We start from the raw sequence: 19,130 nt of genomic DNA, 5'->3' as shown, positions 1-19,130 counted from the left end.
ATCTATGCTGTTTACAAATAAGGAAAGGAGCTCAGATGCCCTTGGGCCCTGGCAACCATCCGTAGGGATCCAGAGCCTCATAAGGCCGTTCTCCACTCGAAAAGAAAAAAGGCACAGAGAAGGAAGGTGCCACGCTGTGTTCCGGGGTTACACAGCGGAACTCGGCCTGGGGAAGGTGACAGGCCCGGGATTTGGCCCTGGAGACCTGATCACCCACCACCTGGGGCAGGGGGTTCAGCGACCGGCCAGCCTAGCTCTCGTGTGTCCACCAGGGGGCGCCAGGAGCCGCGCCACCGGGCGCGCGTGGGCGGGGAGGGCGCGAGGCCAGAGTGTCCCGGGGGCCGTGGGTGTGGCCTCGGGTGTGAGTCGGCGAGACCACGAGCGGGGTCCCCCCTGGGCGTGAGCGAGCGCGTGCGCACAGTTTGGGGATCCTAATGGGCAGCATCACCTCCTACCCCTCCGGGAGCCCGCTTGTCCTCGGTGTTTTGTGTCAGAAGCTATGTACCCAGGTTGTGTGGGTGGACGTCGGCGGGCAGGGAGGAGGACGGGGGCACCTTGTAACCAAGTTGGCACACACACACACATACACACAACCCCACGGCCCAGGGCTTGGTTCCCAGGCCCCCGCGGCAGGAGGTCTGAGGGAGGGATGTCCCGGAGGGAGGGCCTCAGAGTAACTTTTCTTCGGAAAATATGTCGGTCTGGTCCCCAGCCCAGGCCTGAGTCATCAGGCTCCCGCAGCATTGAGTCACGGCCTCCACCTCTGCCCCTGAGAGCTTGGAGGGTACCCCCCTGAAGTTCTGCCCAGGGCTCTCCTTCCCCAGAGGGTTTGGTGGGGAGAGCGATCCCCACCTCTAACCTGTCCCAAGACAGCCTGACTCCCACAGAGAAAGAAGCCATGGCTTTATTTGCACTGTGGGAACGCTATTACGTTCACAATCCCCTCCCAGGCACGGGGTGAGGGGTGATGGGCGTGGGAATCCCAGCGAACACCCTGGAGGGGGCATCGTCCCCATCTGTTTCGCGCTTCCCCATCTTTTCCGTGTGGTCCCCCACCAGGGTCAAGCACTAATACGTAGTGAAGGCAGGAAAAGGTGTGTGTGTAGGGGGGGTGAGAGTTCCCTTTAGGGGAGGGGAGGGAGGGTTGTAGCACCAAGAGCCCCTCCCCCCACGACGTCCCTGAAAAGGGGACTAAAATAACATCCTGGGGCCTATCTGGCAGGGGCTCCACTTAAATATGGACTGATGGTGGGCCCTGTGCCCCAGCAGTCTAAAATTCGGACCACCAGCTGTGGGGAGCCTGAGGTGGGGGGCGCAGGCTGGGCTTTCAATCCAGGGCAGGTGAGTGGAGGACAGAAAGGCCTCAGAGCGGACGCCTTCTGGGAGAAGCAGGGATGGAAGGCGGTTTTTGGTCTGCAGAGGATCCTTCTTAAAGAAAGGGGTGTGGCAGGAACTGGGGGGAGGGGCTGAGGGGTCCAGCTGAGGAAGTAGGAGGTGTGGCTCCCCCCCCAGCCCCCAGTGGTGCCAAGACCTGAGGACGCCATGGGGTGGAGGGTCCCCGCCTGGCTGGGCAAGAGGAAGCACGGCAAGGGGACCCTCTGTTAGTCATTTCAACCAAGTGGCCGCTCACTTATGAGGGGTCCTGCTCAGAATCACGGATCAGACGGGTTAGGCCTGGGGGTGTGTCTCTGTGTGTTTGAGTGATTCTGTAGGTGGTCTCTCCTGAGAATGTCAGCTCCATGAGGGCATATAGAGGTGTCTGTTTTGCTCTCTGCTGTAATCCCCAGTGCCTAGAAGGAGCCCTGAACATAGTAGGTGCTCAAACAAATTTTTGAATGAATGATGCATGGATGGATGCTTGTGTGTGTGTGTGTGTGTGTGTGTGTGTGTGTGTATTAGTGTCGGAATGATGTGCTAAGTGTACGTGAGGGTAGAGGTGTGAAGGGTGGGCAGAGAAGCCTTGCCCCTCCCCTGGTCCCCACAGAGGGACCCCCATCCTTGCAGCTGGGAGAGTGGGCAGGCAGGGTGCACGTGGGCCAGGGTGGGAATGTGCGTGCAGCCATCCGGAGCTGGGGAGCCACAGCAGGGCAAGAGGGAGGAAGGGCCGGCAGGCAGCGGCTGGCTCACTCAGCGGAGCCCTTGTGACGCCGCTTGGAAGGTGGCACCAGGCGGCGGGGCAGGTTGGTGGGCAGCCCGTGGCCCTCGAGCTTGGCCTCGATGAGGTGGCTGGCCAGGGCGAACTCCTCGTCGTCCAGCATGCCGTCTCGGTCAACATCGCTCAGCTTCCAGATGCGGCCCAGCACAGAGTTGGGGAGCTTGGTACCCACCATCCAGGTCTTGGCCTTGGTGCCGCTCAGCTTGCCATCGGACGGCGCCAGGTTGTAGAAGATCTCATCATATTTGGACTTGTCCTTGGTCACCACCCACTCAGCCTCATCATCCGAGCCCTCCTCGCCGTCCTCCAGGACCTCGTCAGGCCCCCGCTCTATGAAGGGGCCCATGTGCGTGCCCTCGAAAGCGCCCCCCTGCACGCCCACATCCGTGCTCTCCAGCTCCTCCTGCCGGAGCAGCGGCATGAGCTTGGCGATGTTGTGGGTCAGCATCTCATCCAGCGCCTCCAGCAGCTTCGGCTTCAACGAGTGGAACTTGGTGAAGTCGTGAGCCATCAGCAGCTCCTGTGGGGAGGGGAACACAGAGAAGTCAGGGGGCACCATCCCGAAGCCCCCCAGCCCCGTGCTGGCTCCGGGCAGCTCTTGACAGAGAGGTGCAGAAGTATTTGATTATCTGAACACCCCAATCCACTTGGGTACCCACCACTCAGAAGAGACTTGGGCAGCAAGGCCCACGGTGCCCCCCACCCCACCCAGTGCCGGGCATGACCCCAGAATCCCTGGACAGTAGGGAGAGCAGGGGCCTTTCATCAGCTGGTAGAGAAGGATTTCAACATTTTGACATCAGCCATGGCTTTACCAGAGCACACCCACCAGCCCTCAGTCCTGCCCACCCTCTACGGTACCCCAGCTGCCCAGTCAGCATCCCCACCATTATGCACGTTGAGAAAATGCAATTCCTGCCACCCTGCTGGCTCTGTTACCCCACCTCACAGAAAGGGCTAAGCGGCTTGCTCCATATTTGGAGGTTAGGTTTGGGATGGACAGGTCATCAGGAGATCCTGGGACTACCCCCCACCCCCGGGGCAAGAAGTCATCTGGTACTAGAGCCGCTGCAGGGCTGGGTTTGTGGTCACGCTGCTTCTCACACGTGCAGCTGTTAACGCGATTGCCCCAGAAGAGTTGCAGCAAAGACCAGTCCATATCGCAGCACCACATTAATTTCCAGAGCCAAGGCAGAGAGCTCCACTGATCATGACCATAAAGAGACGGGGGTGTGATTAATGGTGATGAGTACGGAGGACTCCAGGGCCAGGCTGCCCAGGTTCCAACCCAGCTCTGCCACTTGGGAGCTGTGTGTCCTCAGTCAAGTGACTTGACCTCTCTGGTTTCCCTGTCAGTTTCCAGATGTGTAAAACAGGTTGAGAACTAGCACTCCCCTCACTGGGAGGCGGGAAAGGCGAAATGAATTCATCTGGATGAAGTGCTCAATAAATGTCAGCATAATATTCACAGCTGCTCTTTATCTAGCCCAGCGGCTCTCAACCAGGGATGACGGTGTCCCCCAGGGGACAGTGGGCAATATCTGGAGATATTTTTTTTTTTTTTTTTTGCGGTACGCGGGCCTCTCACTGTTGTGGCCTCTCCCATTGCGGAGCACAGGCTCCGGACGCACAGGCTCAGCAGCCATGGCTCACGGGCCCAGCCACTCTGCGGCATGTGGGATCTTCCCGGACCAGGGCACGAACCCGTGTCCCCTGCATCGGCAGGCGGACTGTTAACCACTGCGCCACCAGGGAAGCCCCTGGAGACATTTTTGATTGTCACAACTCAGGGGTGCTACTGGCATCTAGTGAACAGAGGCCAGGGATACTGCTAAACAGCCTGCAATGCACAGGACACCCCCTACAAGGAAGAATTATCTGGCCCCAAATGTCAGGAGTGTGGAGGCTGAGAAACCTTGATTCGGCCCAAACTCTGTGCCAGACACTGTCTAAGGAGGTCGCGAACACTGGCCGATTAAGCATCCAAGGTAGATACTATCAGGATGCCGATTTTCCAGCTGAAGAAACTGAGGCTCAGAAAAGTTAAGTGACTTGACCAGGTTCACAGAGCTAGTCAGTGACCAAGGGGAAATTCACTCTATTATAATTGTTCAGTATTGAACTAGAAATATCTAAGACCTAAAGGTCACAGGCTTTCAGTATCAGCCTAACACAACCTCAAAACAGAGGCTGGGTTAGGGGCGCTAGTCCTTGCCTGCATGCCTGAGCCTGGACCTCTGTCCCCACGTGCATTGGTCACTCCTGCCCTGCCCACCTCCTGCGGCCCTTCATTTACCCCACACTGCCACACCCAGACTCAGTGCTTTCCCCGACACTGGTTAATCCTAGGCCTGGACATGTGAGGAGCCTCCGGTTATCCCCTAATATCCATCTTCCTTTCTTCCTCAGTATGGAATCCCTGAACGTTACCTGGGTATTTGGCCACCTAGAGAAAAGACTACACTTCCCAGCTTCCCTTGCAGCAGCTGTGGCCATGTGACTAAGTTCTAGCCAATTGGATGTCAGCACGAGTTGCACATGCAACTCTAGAATTGCCCTGTTCAATGCAGTAGCCACATGTGGTTATTTAAATTTAAATTAGTTAAAACTAAAACCTAAACTTTCAGTTTTAATGTGGCTAATGGCTACCACATTGGACAGCACGGCATAGAAAGTCACCATAGAAAGTACTATTGGACAGCACTGTTTAAAGAGAGAGACTGTACCATTAGCTTCCCCTCCCGCCCCGCTCCTCCCCCTCTTCTTGCTGGCTGGAATGCAGACACAATGGCTGGAGTTTCCACAGCCATTTTGTACCATGACGGGGTTCTTGGGACTGGAGGCCAGACTTGGAGGAGGATTAAGACAGAAGGAGACTGGGTCCCTGGCTCTGTAAAGCAGCAAACCAGCCCTGGACCATATTCCAGGACATTTATGAAGGAGAGAAATAAACTTCTATCCTAACGAAGCCACAGTTGCTTTGGGTTTGCTGTTCACTCCCTTAATTCACAAAACCACGCTCCCACAGAATCATTTGCGGGAAGTGCTTTCAGGAACCTGCCATCCATTCCTCTAGTTTTCAAGGTCCCATCCCCGAGCCCATGGAAGCCAACCTTCCCATCACATCACCCCTGATGCCTGGCTCCTGGACGGCCTCCCACCTGCATCTTCTGGCAGTCCGGGAAGTCGCCGGGAGATATGTGATGCTCCAGCTGAATCTTGGCAAAGATGACGGGCAACTTGAGGATCAGCTGCTTCTTCTTGTTCTCCTTCCCAAACACGGAGGGCATCTCCTTCTTCAGGTAGCTGATGATGTAGGTGTGAACCTGTGGGGAGGAGAATTCTCACCTAAGCCTGCCTCACGGTCACCTGCGGGGCTCGTTAAAACACGGGTTGCCCGGAGTTTCTGATTCACTAGGTCTGGGGTGGGGACTGAGAACGTGCATTTCTAACAATTACAGGTGAGCTGCTGCTGCCGCGGGTACAAGGGCTTCCCATCTCTTCTAGGTACTCTCAGCCCCTCCCGTGGCATAAACATCCCTCCACGTCCACTGCCAAACCTACATACCAGCCCTGGCCTCTCCCTGGAGCTCAAGACTCAGAGCTGATTGCCTTGTCAACATTCCTGGACAGCTCCGTCTTAGGACGCCCGCAATGGAATTCAGGTCCAGCTCCCAGAGCTGTGCCACTCTCAGCTGTGCCCATCTCGGGAGACAAACGGCACCTCTACCTCTCCCTACCCAGTGGAGCCCAGAAATCTGAAAATCATTCCTGATTTGATTCTCTCTCCTCATTGGCCACATCTGTTTCATCAGCGAGCCCTTTTAACTCCTAAATCTCTCTTCTACTTTTCCATTTCTCTGCACCTCCGTTGCTGCACCCCCAATCCCAGCAGTCCCGTCTTTTGCCTGGGGCAACACACCAGTCACCCCACTGGACTCCTGGCTTTTCCTCTGGCCCCTCCAGCCCCTCCAATCCTTTCCCCATGAAGTAGCAGCTGGAGGGTCGTTTCTGTTTTGTTTTGTTTTGCTTTTTTAAGGAACAAGTGCGGCACCACGAGACACTGCTACTAGGTATCGATTTGCTTCTTATCCAAGTGCAAAATTCCTCCCACAGCTGATAAGTCCCTACTGCAGCAATTCTCAAAGCGTGGCCCGGGGGTCCCCGAGACCCCTTCAGGGGTTTGCAGACTCAAAACTATTTTCATAAGAATATTAAGGTGTTGTGTGTCTTTTTACTCTCATTTCCTCCCCAGTGGACAGTCAAGTTTTTAAAGGCTAAAAGATATTGCAATTGACTGCAGAAACAGATGCGCAAATCCAGATGTCTCCTCTGAAGCCAGACATTAAGGAGATTTGCAAACATGTAAAACAGGGCCACTGTCCTCCCTAAGTTGGGTTTTTTTTGGGGTTTGGAAAACAGTTAATTTTCATACAACATCTGTTACTTAGGTTAACAGGTAGTAGATTTTTTCTTGCTATTTTAAATGATCTTACAATGTTAATTATTATCAATATCTGTTCATTAGTATACATCGACATGATCAAAATGTATAGGTAACATTTATAAAAAATGTTACTTATTAATAAGGATATAAGTATTGTTTGGGAATTCCCTGGCGGTACAGTGGTTAGGACTCTGTGCTCTCACTGCTGAGGGCACAGGTTTGATGCCTGGTCGGGGAACTAAGATCTCGCAAGCCATGCGGCACAGCTGAAAAAAAAAATTATATAAGTATTGTTGGTTAATTAATATTATGAGAGACATAAATATGAAACATTTTCTCAGTATTAACTTACTGTTTTTTGTTTTGTTTTGTTTTTGGATATAACGCGAGGCTTGTGGGATGTTAGATCCCCGATAAGGGATTGAATCCAGGCCATGGCAGTGAAAGTGCTGAGTCCTAGTCACTGGACCGCCAGGGAATACCCTCAGTTTTAACTTCTAATGTGGTTAATTTAGAAAGATTTAATCCGTGTACATACAAACTCTTGGGGGGCCTCAATAATTTTTTTTTTTTTTTTTTTGTGGTACACGGGCCTCTCACTGTTGTGGCCTCTCCCGTTGCGGAGCACAGGCTCCGGAGGCGCATGGCTCACGGGCCCAGCCGCTCCGCGGCATGTGGGATCTTCCTGGACCGGGGCACGAAACTGTGTCCCCTGCATCGGCAGGCGGACTCTCAACCACTGCGCCACCAGGGAAGCCCAAGGGCCTCAATAACTTTTAAGAGTGTAATGAGGGCCTGAGACTGCTCTACATGACTTGGCTCCTCCCACTTCATGCAACTTTATCTCCCTCCATCTGCTCCAGCTTCCTCACCTGCTGTCCTTTTTTTATCAGCATGCCAACCACTTTCCTACCTCAGGGCCTTTGCATGTGCTACTCCCCACCTGGAACTCTGCCCTAGTCTCCCAACAACTGGCTCCTTCAGCTTCCTTTTGATGTCATCTCCTCACAGAGGCCATCCTATGGGAAGCAGGTGCTGTAAGCACCACCATCCAATTCCTTTCTACCTTTACTTTTATTGTTTCATTCACAGCACTTATCACAATTCATCATTATTTCATTTATCTGTTAGTTTACTTATTCTGTCTCCTTCCATCAGAATGTGAGCTTCAGGAGGGCTGGGACCTTGTCTGTTCCCTCTGTCCCCAGCGCCGGCACAGTGTGCAGAGAAAAGACTCAAGAAATATTTGTGGAATAAACCAATGAACTTGAGAACCTTTGAGCCACGATCTCATAAGTTATCGAAAAGCAAACAAGGAGGGGACTTCCCTGGTGGTCCAGGGGCTGGGACTCTGCACTCCCAATGCAGGGTGCCCGGGTTCGATCCCTGGTCAGGGAACTAGATCCCACATGCTGCAACTAAAAGGTCCCACGTGCCGCAACTGAAGATCCCACACGCTGCCACGAAGACCCCTCACGCCGCAACTAAGACCCGCTGCAGCCAAATAAATAAATAAATATTTTTATAAAAAAAAGAAAGGAGAGAAAAAAAAAGAGCATTCATATGTCCTATTTTTAATAAGAAGCTCAATAATTAAATGGATAGGCTTAAATAAAAATAGAATATATCTGGAAAAAGACACAAGAAACTACTCACGGGGGTTGCCTGCAAGGAAGAGGACCTGAGAGCCATTGGGGTCAGAGGTGGGAGGGGGCACGTTTGACAGAACATGAGTGCCTTCCCATGAGATGGTCTTAAATGTTCAATTAAAAGCACTCGTTAAAAAGTCCTTTTAGTGAAGAACCTAGAGGCAGGACAGGAATAAAGACGCAGATATGAAGATGTAGGACTTGAGGACACGGGGAGGGGGAAAGGGTAAGCTGGGATGAGACAGTGGCATGGACATATATACACTACCAAATGTAAAACAGAGAGCTAGTGGGGAGCGGCTGCATCGCACGGGGAGATCAGCTCGGTGCTGTGTGACCGCCTGGAGGGGTGGGATAGGGAGGGTGGGAGGGAGACGCAAGAAGGATGAGATATGGGAACATATGTATATGTATAGCTGATCCACTTTGTTATAAAGCAGAAACTAGCACACCATTGTAAAGCAATTATACTCCAATAAAGATGTTAAAAATAAAAAGTCCTTTTAATGAGTCATAGGTTTAGAATGCTAAACATTTTGGTGGTACCTTGGCTGGCTCTGGATCCTCATCTCCCATCTCCACCACCCTGGGCTCCTCGTTCAAGCCCGTCCCGGCCTCAGGGCCTTTGCGCTTGCTGTTCCCTCTGCCTGGGTATGGTCTCCCCCAGATCTCCACTCTGCTCACCCCTTCCCCTCCTTCAGGCCTCTGCTCAAATATCGCCTACTCCAGGAGACCCTCCCCAATGACCCTAAAATAGCCTCTCACCAGTCTCTCTGCTTCATTTTTCTTCATAATCCTTATTACATACAATATAATATTAGAGATTAATTTGTTTAACATCCGCTTCCCAATTAAAAAGCAATTCTACAAGAAAAGAAACTTTATCTGGTTTTGTTCCCTGCTCTATCCCCAGGACCTAGAACAGTGCAGGAGCACACTGTAGGTGCTCAATAATTGTTTGTTGAATTAATGCTATCGAGTCACCTTAGCGAGCTCGGTATGAAGGTTCACGGCATCCTGGTCTCCTTAGAATCAGAACCTCCCAAGACCCTGGCCTCAAGTGTCACAGCACAGTGAAATCGCCCCTTCTAGCAGCAGCTGCCACTTCAACCAAAGGGCAGAGCCAGAGGACTCATCCACATCGGACACTGGGACAGACAGGGAAACTGAGGCACAGAGGGGTAGTTACCAAGAGTGCGGAAAGGCCTTGTACTGTTGGGGGAGAGCATATGGGGAGGTAAACGGTGTGTGCTGTTGTTTGATGGCTGGACCAAGTGTGGCAGAATCACACGTGGGGGATGAGCGGGTGACACGGGGCAGGGGAGAAGCAACAAGGCTTGGTCCTTGTAGACCCCGTGTCTTGATTGGCCCCGGGGAGCCATAGATGGATTTGCAGGAGGAAGGGGAAGGAGTGGTCTGCAGGTCTGAGAAGGCCAATCAGGGCAGGGGTGTGGCCAGGCCGGTGGGTGGGGCCTGCGAGAGCGGGCCAACGGGGAGAGGGGACGGGGCCTAAGGGCGGCTCCTCGGGAACCCAGAAGACAGGAGGAGGCCAGGCACTAATGGCTTTTCCAGAGAGGAAGCCGCGGAAGGTGCCAGGAAGAGATAACGTGGGTGGGCGGGGTGGGCCGGGGCGCGGGTCCCGGACTCCGGGGTTTGTCTGGGTTTCCGGAGCCACCTCCTGCGTGGCGGGGGCACCAGGTGTCCGGCCCCACCCCACCCCTGGGTCCCACGGACCCTGGGCTCCCCCTCCCGCTGCTGTCTGCTTCCCCGAGGGACCTGGGGGACCGGGGTCCGTAGGGGAAGAGGGTGACCCAGGGGGAGACTGAGGGAGGGAGGACTGAGAGAGGGAGAATGGAGAAAGAGAGAGAGAAAAGAGAATGAATGAGGGAAGAGAAGAGGAGAAAAAGAGAGACAATAAGGGAGAGAGAGAAACTGAGAAAGAGGTAGAAATGAGATGTAGAGAGAGACACACACAGAGAGAGACAGAAAGACAGACGGAGACAGTCCAGGGCCGGGGCAGAGGGCGAGAGAAAGGTGGATTCGGGAGCCCTCAGGAGCCGACCACACTGGGCGGCTCCCTCCCAAGGAGGATTCCTGGGGTGGGGGTGGGGCTCTGACTCACCCCCTCTCTGCAGCTCCTTAAACCAACACCTCAGGCTCCTCCATCCCCCATAACCTTCCAGGCCTCCCTGCCTGCCCAGCTTCCTGCCCCACCTCCACCCTGGCAGGCAGCCTCCCCTGTGAATGTTCCATTCGTCCTCCAAAACGCTCTTAAACCAGTGCTCTGCCCTCCCAGTCCCGGAGGCCCTGTCCTGATCCAGGCTCCTCCTTGACCCTCAATCCCCAGCCTCCTCCCTGGTCTGGGAGCCGAGTCTCACTGCCCTTGAATCCACCCTCCAGAAGGCAGCTAGAGTCTGACCCTGTCCCTCCCCTGCTCTGAATCCTTCCATGGCTCCCCAGTGCCCTCAGGACAAAGCACAAGTTCCAGGCCACAGCCCTGGGTGATCTCTCACCCACCCCACCCCACCCCTGTCCCTAGCCTCAGATTCAGTTACTCCCACTGTCTACACTGGCTTCAACACTGACATTTTTTCCTCTTCCTTGAGGAAAGGAAAGGCCATGTTCTCATCTCCAGCCCACGCACTTGCTGGTCCTGCTTTCTAGAATCTCTTCCCCTCTTCGTCCTCCTCATCCTCCAGTTTGCAGCTCAGATGTCCTCTCCTCCAAGAAGCCCTCCTGGATTTCCCCTGGGCTCCCCAGTCTCAGCCCTGACCATGTCGGATGGTCACTGTCTGGGGATGCGGTGGTCTTCTCCCCTGGACTGCCTTGGTCACCGCTGTGTTCCCAGCACCACCCGCCACAGGGCCAGGCACAGCAGGAGAACTTTCTCAGATTAGAGAACTTAGCTAATCAGAGAGTTGATGCCAGGGACCAGCAGTCACGTTAGAGGAGGATCAGAGGAAAGGCAAGAGCTGCCGCTGCCTCCCCAGCCCCGGTTACTGCTCAGCCAGCCCCCATCACTGCTCACCCGCACCAGCCGGGCCCTCTTCACCAGATCGTTGAGTTTGCGCAGTGCGGCGTGGCGCGGCAGGCCCTGGATGTCGCGGAAGAGGTCCTGCTCCTCCAGCTCGAAGAGGCGCCGGTTGTCGGGTACCAGGAGGGGCTGGGACCAGAAGGAACCGATGTAGACGCGCAGCACCTCGGGCGTGCCCACCACCTTGCCCAGCGCCCACATGAGCGCCCCATAGACGCGCATCAGCTGCTGCGTCTCCACCATGTCGGCCTTGTTGAGCACCACACGGATCTTGTCCTCGTGGCCTCGCAGGGCGCCGATGGCCTCCGAGAACTCGTCTGAGATCTCCAGCTTGTGAGCATCGAAGAGTAGGATGATGAGGTCCACGCGCTCGGCGAACCAGCGCAGCACTGCCGGGAAGTCGTAGCCTAGGGGGAGGGGGTGATACATGGGCGCCGGGGGCAGAGGTCAGCACCCGAGCCTCCAGCCACGGGGATGCAGCCGTTCCTTTGGACTCAAGTTAGACTGTACCGGACGTTCAGGTTGTTAACCTTCGAAATTTTTGTCTGTGAGAAACAGTTGAGGCCCCGAGAGTGCCCCACAGCTCTGTCCCCACAGCCTTCAGAATTTCCCCCATCACTCTGGCCCCCGTCTCTCAAGCCATCTACTACAGGCGACAGTCACACCCTCCCCTTTTTCATTCATTCTTTAGGCAGATATTAGCAGCGGGCATTGGCCCAGTGATTGAAACACTCAAGTGTTCCTAATAGACTCCCTGTGCTTCTATGGACAACCCACCACCCCTACCCCCCGCAAGGCCCCCGAGTGCCTCCGTCACCCCAGCCCCTCCCCGGGATCTGTCAGATCTCCCCACCATCCAGCAACTAAAGATTTCACTCGGGCCCTGGTTACGCTCTTGCCGTAGCAGATGTTAAATATTTTAAATTTATTCACAACATTTACTGAGTCTTCTGTGTGCCAGGCCCTGTCCTGGGCACTGGGGGGGTCCCACAGAGAACACTCGGACAAGGTCCTTGCCTTCGTGGGGCACCCATCCCAACAGCTGGCTCCTGGGTCCATTCATTCATTCCTTTCACCTTTCATTTCCTCACTCACTCATTCATTCACGCTGTTTGCTTTTTTGCTTGTGCGCTCATTCATTCAGCAACAAGTGATGCTTGGGAGAGAGGAGCAGTTGAGACCCCCCGACTTGGCAGTTGGGAAGACCCGCGTTTGAATCCCGGCTCTGCCCCCATCAGCTAGGTGACCTAAAGCAAGCAGGTAACCTCTCTGAACCTCTGTTTCCTCCTCAGTAAAATGGAAATCATCGTAGGACCTACCTCCTAGAACTGTGTGAAGATTAAAAGAATACACATGAGGGGACTTCCCTGGTGGCCCAGTGGTTAAGACTCCTTGCTTCCAATGCAGGCGGCGCGGGTTCGATCCCTGGTGGGGGAACTAAGATCCCACATGCCGCACGGCCAAATAAATAAATAAAATTTAAAAAAATTTTTTAAGTAATACACATGAGCTAAGATATGTAAAGAGCTTAAACAGTGCCTGGCACTGAACTATACACTTAAAATGAGTGAGCTTTAGGCATGTAAATTATACCACAATAAAACTCATTAAAAAAACGGTGCTAGGCGCATGGTAAGCAGTAAACATTACTCATGATGCCTGTGAGACACCGCTGGGGGGGGGTCATCCAGGAGCCACGCCCAGAGCCGCCTGCTCTGTGCTGGGGACACAGTGTGGCTCAGGCAGCCCCAGGTCTGTCCTTACTGGGCTCACAGTCCAGAGTGGTCAGGCTGGGATGCAGCAGCCCAGAGGGGAGCACCTGACCCAGCCTGGGTGGTCAGGGAGGGCTTCCAGGAGGAGGGAACAGAGTGGCAACCTGGGGGATGGAGGAGTTAACGGGCAGAACAGGGAGCCATCGCTGATTCACCCGAAGTCATCTCATGCCCTTCCCGATGCAACTTATTGAATCTTCAAAACGACCCCAGGAGACAGGCACCCTTATGACCCCCATTTTCCAAAAGGGGAAACTGAGGAACAGAGAGGTTAAGGGATTTACTCCAGATACGCAGGTAGGAAGCAACAGAGCAGCAGCCCCGTGGGCCTCCACGCTCTGCTGGGGAGCTGGTGCCAGGCCAATCCTGCATGGGAGGAAGCAGGCTCCTGCAGCCACTGGGGACTGGATGGGATGCGGTGGGCGTGGGTGACACTGTTTTGCGGGGAGAAAGGGCCAGGTCACCAGCAGCTGGGGCCCCTCCTCCCTCCCCAATGTCTACACAAACACACACAGCGGCCCGGCTTTGGAAAGTGTGTCTCATGCAGGGAGGGACAGAGGGAGGGAGGTTGAGTCAGCGCGGGAACCGGAGACGTGGCAGAGAGGCGCCCGGGGGCGCACAACGACAGCCTTGCAGAGGAAAAGCAGTCATCATGGGCACTTCCATAGCACCTAGCGTGTGCCAAATACTGCTCTAAGTGCTTCATACATTTCGACATTTAAATTGAACCCTCAGGGCAACCTATGAGGCTGATACTATCACGTTCCCGTTTTACAGATGAGAAAACTGAGGCCTGGAGAGGTTAAGTGGCTCAGCCAAGGTCCCACAGTTTAGGAGGAGCAGAGGCCAGGTCTGAACCCCGCCAGAAGGCTCCACTATGCTACAACCACACACGTGTGGCCTTCACAGATATTCCAGGCAGAGGCCGCATGCTCCACCAGTGCACACACACATGCACACACACGTGCACACGCACACTCGTGCACTCAGGAGCGTACACCTGGACACCATCAGAGCCGCACACTACAGGATGCACACTCCCAAACACACCCCCACTCACAATCTGGAACCTACACAGATATCCGTGGTCACGCAATTGCAAAGACGTGAGACCCGCACAGAGTAAGAGCAGCGGGCACACGCAAGCCCGTGCACACGCGCACACGCACCAAAGTAGAGACACAATCATATATAGTTACACAAAAGATACACTCACGCACATACACACACACACACCCTCACTGTACACACAAGGGCACAACTGTATACAGAGATACAATCACATGTGGTCACACCCAATCCAACAAAATCCCCTCAGTCTTTCCTACACGGTCACACACAGGTACAATCCCAAGCACGGCCCCGACACCTCAGAGTCACACCCACAATTACACACTTTCCCAGACACACACTACATGATCCACACAGTCACAGAAGAGTTCCCTTGCCCAACACGCTCACACACACATTTCACAATACAACCACATATGGAAACACCACCAGTCACTGTCCCACACAATCCCACAAAGCCCCCCGGAGTCCCTCAGAGCTGCACACAAAGTCACACCCTGCCACAATCGCGGGCACAGACTCCCAGACACGCACACACACGCATCCTTACAGACAGATGGGCGGACTCTCCTCTTCCCCTACCTCTGCTGAAAGGGAAGGAGACCCTGTTCTCTGCTCTTCCCCACTTCCTTTGGCCTCCCACCCTGCACCCCTGCCCTGGCTTGGAGGCCTCCCTCCCCTCCGACTCTCCCAGGCCCACGCCCCAAGCTCCCCACCCCCACCATTGCTTCTGCAGCTGCCTCCTGCCTCTCTTCCGGGGAACAGGCACCTCCTGGGCAGCGGCCAGGGACTCCCGGAACCGTCCGCGCCCTCCCCCCGGGGCCCAGCCTCCTTGCCTCCCTGCAGTGGCCTCCCACTCCCCTCTGCCCCACACTGCAGCCTCCTTTGCCCCAGTTTCTGGCCTCCGAGGCCTTGTGGGACAGGGGTGGAAGGGGACAGAAATGCTGGGTGGAATGAGGGTGGGGGCCGGGCTCCCTCGGAGGCCCCGCTGGAATTCACCCCCTCCCCTCTACGCTCCCCCTGCACAGCTGTTTATAAATTCCAGGCCGCCCTTGGCGCCCGCCCAGATTCCCCTTCCCAGGTCCTGCTCAGCCCCATCTGGGGCCCAGACACAGAGCCAAGAGCTCACACGGGCCCAGGGCCTGCCTGCCCGGCTCGGCCTCCTCGCTGGGTCTCCTGTCTCTCTGTATCTCTGCCTCGCTCTCTGAATCTCTGTCCATCTTTGACTTTGTGTATCTCTCTCTGCCTCTCTTGATCTCTCCCCCTCCATCCTCCAGACCCACCCAGATATGCAACTGCAGCCCGTTCGCACGTGTTCACCCACACGCCTCCCCCACCCTTCAACGTGTGCCAACATGGAGGAATCACAGCCTTCCACCAGCTCCCTTCTGCTACCCCACCAGCTCAGGGCCCGCGGACACAGGCCCAAGTCCTAGCAGAGACCCTGGGACCCTCCCGCCTCAGACCCAAAAGTCCAGGCCCCCAGCCCCTCCCCGCTCAGACCCAGAGATCCGGGCCTCACTCACCGCGGCTCACTCTCTGTTTGGCCCCCGACAGGATGCCTGGGGTGTCGATGATACTAATGCTCTCCAGGACCTGATTGGGGAGCTGGGCGCACATGAACCTGGGGTAGAGGGAAGGTCAGGGGTCAGTGCAGGGAGGGGCGGGAGGAGAGGACACATAAGAAGGGAACCCAGGACTGCACCGAGGAGAATCAGGTTCAGGGATGGTTATCACCATTTTCCAGATGAGGATAGGAGAGAAACAGAGAGGTTAAGTCACTTGCCCAAGGCCACCCAGCTAGACAGCGGTTGAACCCATGCGTCCCTGGCTTAACTGCTCCCCTAGAGAAGGCAGGAAGAGGAAGGATCTAGTAGAGAGAAGGGGATTGGGGCTGAAAAGGAGAGACACACAGACAGGGTTGGGGCAGGGTTGGGGGCCAGGGACAGGAAGATGCACTCCTGGCTCTTGGCCGCACACCTGTTGAGGAAGGTGTTCCCAAAGGGGTTGAGTTTGCGGAAGGGTTTGTCTGGGTCAACGACGAGGGCGTTGCCAGGCACGATGCCCTCGGTGTCACCATGCATGACGGCCACGAAGCAGTCGGTGGTGGGCTCGGGCCCGACCCGGGAGCCGGGCACCTCCTGCTCCAGCAGGTACTGGATGAAGCTGGTCTTGCCCGTGCTGTACTGGCCGGCCACCAGCACCATGGGCTTGCCGTCAAAGTCAGCATCCTCCAGGGCTGGTGAATGGAAGGCCCCGAAGCGGTAGTGCTCCTCGAGAGGCAGCAGTTTTTCACGGTACAGCTCCTTGAGGGCTGAGGTCACCGTGCGGATGGCCTCGGGCTGCTGACCCCGAGCCCCGCCCCGCTTCAGCCAGCTGAACATGGTGGCTGCACACTGCCTGCTGAGCTCGCTGATGGAGATGCACAGGGGGAGAGCTACCTGTGGGAGGAGAGGATGTTGATGGGGGACTGCCTGGAGGAAGAGGTGGAGAAGAAAGAGAGCCAGGAGGTCGAATAGATGGAGAAAGATGGGTAGGGAAGGGGAGCTTCTTAGAGCACTGTTGGTGGATGGTAGGAGTTGATGGCTGAAGGAGGAAGGTGATTATTCCAGCTGGAGGAAGAGAAACAGAGTAACAATGGCATGATTGAAGAAGGGGGATTGATGGTGGAAGACCAAGAGATAAACAAAGGGAACGATGCAGAAGCTGATTGGAAGAAGTGTATTCCTTCATCTTTTTCTTTCTCCTCCACCCCTCCCATTACTTTGCACAATTTCACTGAAATCACACCACGTGTCAAGAGCTATGAATGCAAAAATACTTCAGAGACCAGAGCCCCCGCCCCCAGCCCCGCACAGTCAGAGCCTCCAGTGAGGACAGAACCTGGGCACCAAGCAGTCAATGATGCTTGGGAAATGCCGGGCAAGTGGACTTGTAGGCACCAGAGGGGGACGTGGTGAGCCAACCACAGGATTGGGAAAGCTCTGGCTGGGCTGACTTTTGAGCTGCTCCCTAAAGAGTGGGCATGACAAGGGCATTTAGGCAGAGAGGGTGGGGAATATCATGACCTGGAGCTGTGGAATGGATGGACAGAGTGGCTGGACACATGGGCACAAGGATGAGAAACGAGTCTGAACTACTGCCTGGGTCCCCCCAGATCATGACGGGGCTTGGGCATTCACAAGAATGTAACATTTATGATCACTGCATGCCAGACACTGCTCTAACTCATTTAATCTTCACAAAAACCTTGTCGGGTAGGGCTGTTATTATCCCCACTTTTCTGACAAGGAAATGTAGGTTCAAGAAGATAGCAATAACTTGCCCAAGATCACTTTGCTAGAAAGTGCTCGAGCTGGGACTCCAGGCAACCTGACCGCAGATCCTGCACTCCTATCATAGGTCTAAGGAGTTAGGGAGGGAAATAACTACCAACCCAGCAGCAGTGAGCACTTGCAGCGCCCAGATCATGTTCTCTACATTTCCTTACTATCCTTTCATGCTCTGTGGGATCTGTAGTGATGTCCCCTCTTTCATTCCTGGTATCAGTCGTTTGTGTCTGCTTTTTCTTCTTTTTCCCCCTTGATCAGTCTAATTGGATGTTTATAATTGCACTGATCTTTTCACAGAACCAACTTTTCGTCAGATTGGAGTCTCTAAATACCATTTTCCACTAAAAGAGAAACTGAGGCTTCTTGAAGAAATGGCTGATTCTGGGGCTGAGGTGGGGAAAGAACAAGTGGGCCTGGGTCAGACAGTGGGGAAGTGCTCAAACATAGATGGGGCGTGTCACAGGGACACAGACTCAGCTAGACAGGACTCCCGCTGGCCAAAGATGGGACAATCTGAACATCAAAAATAACTGCAAATCAAATATGTTAAAATACATAACATCATAATGATACTTAAAAAAAAAAAAAAAGGAAAAGAATTCGGGGAAGGTATGCCAGAGAGGTAAAGGAGAGGCTGGAACCAGGACCTGGGATGTTGGCAGAGGGAGGGAGCCCTGGGTGGTGCCCTATGCAGGGAGGGACCTGGGGGACATCTTGGGGAGGCCGCTTTGGGGTTGACTGGACAGGCGATCAGGTTGGTGAGGTAGGAGAGGAGCTTGTGGGTGGGAGGAGGGACCAAATAGGAGAGAGATGGATGAGGGCGGTGGAGGGAGACCCCAAGGAGGGGATCCCCTCTGGCTGAGAGGATGAGGGAGTGGGAGACACTGGAAGGGAGGAGGAGAGTGGGGGACACTGTTAAGACTGGAAGGGGCTGGTGGGAGTGGGGGAGACAGGGAGGTTTCGGAAGGGAGTGGGGAGACCCGGGAGACCGTTACACAGTGACTGGGGTGGGGACTGAGGGTCTTTGGCGAGCAGGGAAATAACTCAGAGCCAAGGCAGACTCGGGGGCTCCGCGGGCGGAGGCTGGGAGGCGACATCTGCGGTCGGGGACCACTCACCGATGGGGCGCGCAGGCGGCTGGACCGGGCGGACGAGCTGGGCGGGGGTCCCGCGGGGATTCAAGGCGCCCGCGGATCGGCCTGTGCTCGCGGTCCAGTCCGGAGCCGTCTGAGCCGGGTGGGGCCGAGAGCAGGGAGGAGGGACGGGAGGGGCGGGACAAGGCGCCCCCGCACCCCCCCGCACCCCCCACGAAACCGGGCGCCGGGCCTCTGGCGCCCCCCGGTGGGGAGTGGCAGGGCGCCTTTGCGAGATGGGTGAGTGCGCGGGCTCCCGGTCCCGGGTTCAAACTCCATCCCTGTCTCCCTTCCTAACATGGGAATAGTAATAATAAAACAATAACACCAATACTAACAATAATTTATTATCAGTAATAATAACTTTAAAACTTAAACGAGTTCATGAAACTCCTCTGCTCACAACACTCCTTGGTTCTTCTCTCACTGCAAGTAGAAGCCAAAGCCCTCAGAGTGGCCCACAAGACCCTGAACGATCTGCGGGCTCCCTTTGCCCTCACCTCCTTCTCTCTCCCCTTTGCTCACTCAGCTCCAGCC

The 19,130-nt window shown here is 55.1% G+C and overlaps 1 protein-coding gene across 1 annotated transcript; it reads right to left on the bottom strand.

Annotated features, from left to right (window-relative positions):
* Window positions 1-884: 884 nt before the first annotated feature.
* Window positions 885-18,707, bottom strand: EHD2 (EH domain containing 2). The gene is made up of 6 exons (XM_027080015.1): window positions 18,579-18,707; window positions 16,109-16,569; window positions 15,655-15,752; window positions 11,280-11,692; window positions 5,317-5,481; window positions 885-2,675 (listed from the first exon to the last, which is right to left on the bottom strand). Exons 2-6 carry the CDS (start codon window positions 16,510-16,512, stop codon window positions 2,124-2,126), a joined length of 1,632 nt encoding a protein of 543 aa, XP_026935816.1. The 5' UTR covers window positions 16,513-16,569; window positions 18,579-18,707; the 3' UTR covers window positions 885-2,123.
* Window positions 18,708-19,130: the final 423 nt, after the last annotated feature.

This window comes from Aethalodelphis obliquidens, unplaced genomic scaffold (genome assembly GCF_003676395.1).
Source record: "Aethalodelphis obliquidens isolate GAN/ISIS:26980383/991018 unplaced genomic scaffold, ASM367639v1 scaffold43, whole genome shotgun sequence".
NCBI classification, from domain to species: Eukaryota; Metazoa; Chordata; class Mammalia; order Artiodactyla; family Delphinidae; genus Aethalodelphis; species Aethalodelphis obliquidens.
The sequence above is the reverse complement of the archived record's forward strand: the minus strand, read 5'-3'. Positions and strand labels throughout refer to the sequence as shown.

Excerpts from the sequence above, each read along its gene's own strand:
- EHD2 (XM_027080015.1), bottom strand. The coding sequence starts at position 16,512 with ATGTTCAGCTGGCTGAAGCGGGGCGGGGCTCGGGGTCAGCAGCCCGAG. Across the intron at positions 11,693-15,654 it reads CAAACAGAGAGTGAGCCGCG|GCTACGACTTCCCGGCAGTG; the intron begins GTGAGTGAGGCC and ends CCCTCCCCCTAG. Across the intron at positions 2,676-5,316 it reads CGGACTGCCAGAAGATGCAG|GAGCTGCTGATGGCTCACGA; the intron begins GTGGGAGGCCGT and ends CCCTCCCCACAG.